The sequence below is a fragment of the Lolium perenne genome, chromosome 5, assembly GCF_019359855.2.
Source record: "Lolium perenne isolate Kyuss_39 chromosome 5, Kyuss_2.0, whole genome shotgun sequence".
NCBI lineage: Eukaryota > Viridiplantae > Streptophyta > Magnoliopsida > Poales > Poaceae > Lolium > Lolium perenne.
The window spans coordinates 14,700,655-14,704,123 of record NC_067248.2 but is presented as its reverse complement, the minus strand read 5'-3'; the positions used below and the strand labels follow the sequence as shown (position 1 = coordinate 14,704,123).

Here is a 3,469-nt window from a genome sequence, read left to right as displayed (position 1 = left end):
TTTGAAGTAAATTTATTGTCATTTATGATTTATGTAGTTAGTGAATCTGCAAAACTGAGCACATGTGTTAGTTAATTATCTCATACTAGACTCTTGGTCTATCAAGGAATCATAGGTTTTTTTTTTCTGAAAGACTTCCTATTATCTAACACCGAGCCTTTTTTCGTTCTTCCGCTGAACTTTTGTGGTGTGCTTCACTAAGTGTTTGAAATGCCAAACTCAGGTGGTTAATGTTTAGGCAATTATTGATAGAAAGTAGCAATCTCATGTATCTTGTGCGCTAATACCATTCATGCACAACACTTGTCGCTCTTCGAGCAGCACAAACTGATGAAATGCTTTTCACAACATGCCCAACAATTGCAAAAAGGATGCAATGTACTTATCGATCATGATTGACAAGAGCTTTCTTTAGATACCACCTATTATTTTACTACATTTCAAATGCAACGAAAATGTTCTTCTTTGTTGCAATGTGGAATGCAGGTGCTGTAACAGGAAAAGGTGCCTTGGATTCTCATCCCTGCTAAAAGGAAGCTGAAGAGAAGAAGAAAACATTGGCACAGGTATGAGTGAATGGCACTGAAAAACCTGCAGCTGCAGTTGAGCTGAACAAGAAACCCACAGGTCATCAAAGGCCTGCACACACACACAAATGCAGGCACATACATGCACAAAATGCAATCTGATCCAATTTCTCAAGAACAGAAGCAGATGTTACACAAGTTACAACCACTCCCCAAGGAGATCGTCACAAACCAATGTTGTAACCCATGCATGCAAGTGCAGTGCATCTAAGTGGAACACCACTCCTCACTGATCTACACATCCACTTGCAGAAAACCTTTTCCATTGGCTGGCTCTATAAACAATGGCCAGCCCCCTCAGCCTTTCAGTGCTACTGCTGCATCTAGCAGCATCTCACCATATGCAATGCAAAGATGGCATCCACAATGGCATAACCAAACCAGTGCACATTTTGGGTGAATTTCACAGGAAATGTGCTCCATTTGGGCACTTGAAATGAGGCTCCACTGAAGCTCTCCTCTCCTCAGGAAAAGCTCAGCCCTTATCTTTGCTCATCTCTTACCCCTCTCACAAACCAATCCAAACCAATCCAACAGCATTGCCAATGCCAACCATAGCAATGACAATGGCTGAAAGAATCTAACCAAATTTGATGGTGGAAAAACAAAAAGGAAGATCAAAGCCAAGTCCCCCACTTAGACATCTGACAAAAAAAAATTGCGTGTCTCCGGCGGTGCTAGCTTCTCAACGGATTCCCGGCAGCTCCAACCTGATCCGCTTATTCGTTTCCGACACGGCTGCCATGAAGGCGGCGGTGTCAGCAACATCATGAACAAGAAGAGAATCATATGTACTGGTGGCAGCTTCATTGGAGTCTGAACATGGCAGTGATCTCTTGCAATTGCTCATCCTGTTTCTCAAGTTCCCAACCATCATGCTGTAGCAGGCATGTACATGCTCCTGATCAATGAAACAAACAAAAGTTGATCACGTCTGTTGATCAAAATGATGCAACAAGATCAATTGATCTGTGCAAGAAACCTTCTCAATGTGGCAGGATGGAGATAGATTGCCCATCTTCGTCTCCAGCGCTTCTCTGGTCAGCAGAGCTCCATAGGATGCAGCCAAGACTGCAGCTGCAGCCACAGTGGATGGTCTGTAATCCAGCACGCTGCCGGCTGCATGGACACAGCACCAATCAGTCAGACAAAATGCAAGAAAAGATTTGATTGTGATGTGTGTGAAAGTGAAAGTAGAGGAATATGAACGAACCTTCGGCTGTGGCAAAGATGAACCCGATGGACTTGAGGGCGACGCGGGCGGGGTCATGGCCGTCATCGCCGCCGCCGCCGTGCCGGTCGAGCCGGGAGGAGAAGCAGGGGAGGTAGTCGAATGGCGTGACGGCGGCCATGCGCCAGCCGAGCGTGGACAGCAGGAGCAGCTCCATCCGGCGGACGGAGTCGGAGCAGAACTCGTAGCCCCCGCCAGCGTCGAGCTCCGACAGCGCCGGCGCGCCGTACTCCTCCATCTTGGCCGCCACGGACACGCAGGCCACGGACAGGAGCCGCGCCGCCCACGGCATGGCCGCCCTCTGCAGCACCAATGCACGCACCACGTCATCCTCCCGTCCCGTCCCCAAGAAAACAGAGATGTTACAGTTGTTTTACGGCGGCGGTGGCGGTGATTGGTTATTACGTACATCGACGCGTCGCCGGAGGAAGAAGCGGTCGAAGTAGGCGATGGCGAGGTACGCCGTGCGGTGGCCGAACCCGAAGCACCCCCGCGTCTGCAAATGCAAATCAGATGCCGGTGCTAATGGCGTCAGTGATCGATCGAACCAAACAAACTAATCGAGAGAGAGTGGGGAGCTGAGTGCTCACTTGGAGGATCCATTTGACGGCTGCGAGGCGCGCCTGGCGGAACCAGTCCTCGGAAGCGGCCGACGAGCAGTCAGCATCACCAGAATCAGAGGAGGAGCAGAAGCTGGCCTCCTTGGAGACCAGCTGCTCCACGTACTCATTGTCGCCGTCCTCGTCCTCGGCGGCGGCCGCACCGGCGTAGAACGAGAATAGGTCGCCGTCGTCAACGACTCCGTCCCCGAGGTCGGCGCCGTCTTCGGGGCAGGTGAGCGAGAAGGCGCAGGACGAGCAGTCCTCCATCGCCGCCATCTCGCGCGTCCCGCCTCTAGCTACCTACCTAGTACAGTCAGCTAGTCACTGACCTGCCGTGCTGAGGTACCTTAAGCTTAAGCAAGAAGCATGAGCGAGCGAGCGAGAGGCGACGCTGCTACGGCGGTCAGCGGAGGCGGCGGCGGAGGCCGGACCTGGAGCAGAGTGGGGAGTGAAGTGAGACCGAGAAGGAGGCTCCTCCCCTCTATTTAAGTGGCTCTCGTTTCATTAAAAATTTCATCTTTTTTACTGCTCTTTATCCATTGTTTTTACTACATCTAGCCATTTGCGATTGTTACAGCTCTGGTAAGTCCGACTGAGATGAGATGAGATGAGATTCATGAATAATGAGGAGTACGTTGGTACTGCGTCTGAGTGAATCTAAAGTGTATCCGTGTATTTACGCATCTGTCATCAAGAATTTATTAGCCGCGCGCGCTATTTATTTACTGAGAGATGATGCTAGAGCCAAAATAAATAAACACATAATGGTCGTGTTAGTACTGTCGCCAGGACGTCCTCTCCGCCGGAGCACGGATCTGGTTGTTCGGATACGGAACAAAGGACGAAACGAAACCAACATTATGTGCTTTCAATTTCTTCTGATACTTAAGTATGTTCATTTTATTACTTCCTCCATCTACAAATAGATATCCGAGGTTTATCTAAATTTAGATGCATTTATACACTAAAAAATGTTTAAATAAATTTAATTTTAGATAAACTTGCGACATTTTTTTTGACATAGGTAGTATTTCTATTTTATAAGCAGA

General features: G+C 48.8%; 1 protein-coding gene across 1 annotated transcript; it reads right to left on the bottom strand.

The window, feature by feature from the left end:
• Nucleotides 1-676: 676 nt before the first annotated feature.
• LOC127298921 (cyclin-D5-2) lies at nt 677-2,886 on the bottom strand. Its single transcript, XM_051328791.2, has 5 exons — nt 2,409-2,886; nt 2,228-2,314; nt 1,801-2,119; nt 1,570-1,706; nt 677-1,488 (listed from the first exon to the last, which is right to left on the bottom strand). Exons 1-5 carry the CDS (start codon nt 2,694-2,696, stop codon nt 1,273-1,275), a joined length of 1,047 nt encoding a protein of 348 aa, XP_051184751.1. The 5' UTR covers nt 2,697-2,886; the 3' UTR covers nt 677-1,272.
• Nucleotides 2,887-3,469: the final 583 nt, after the last annotated feature.

What these genes read in the sequence shown, in the direction of transcription:
- LOC127298921 (XM_051328791.2), bottom strand. Translation starts at nt 2,696, where the DNA reads ATGGCGGCGATGGAGGACTGCTCGTCCTGCGCCTTCTCGCTCACCTGC. An exon ending in CATCTTTGCCACAGCCGAAG is followed by an intron (nt 1,707 to 1,800) that starts GTTCGTTCATAT and finishes GTGTCCATGCAG; the next exon opens with CCGGCAGCGTGCTGGATTAC. An exon ending in CATCCTGCCACATTGAGAAG is followed by an intron (nt 1,489 to 1,569) that starts GTTTCTTGCACA and finishes TTCATTGATCAG; the next exon opens with GAGCATGTACATGCCTGCTA.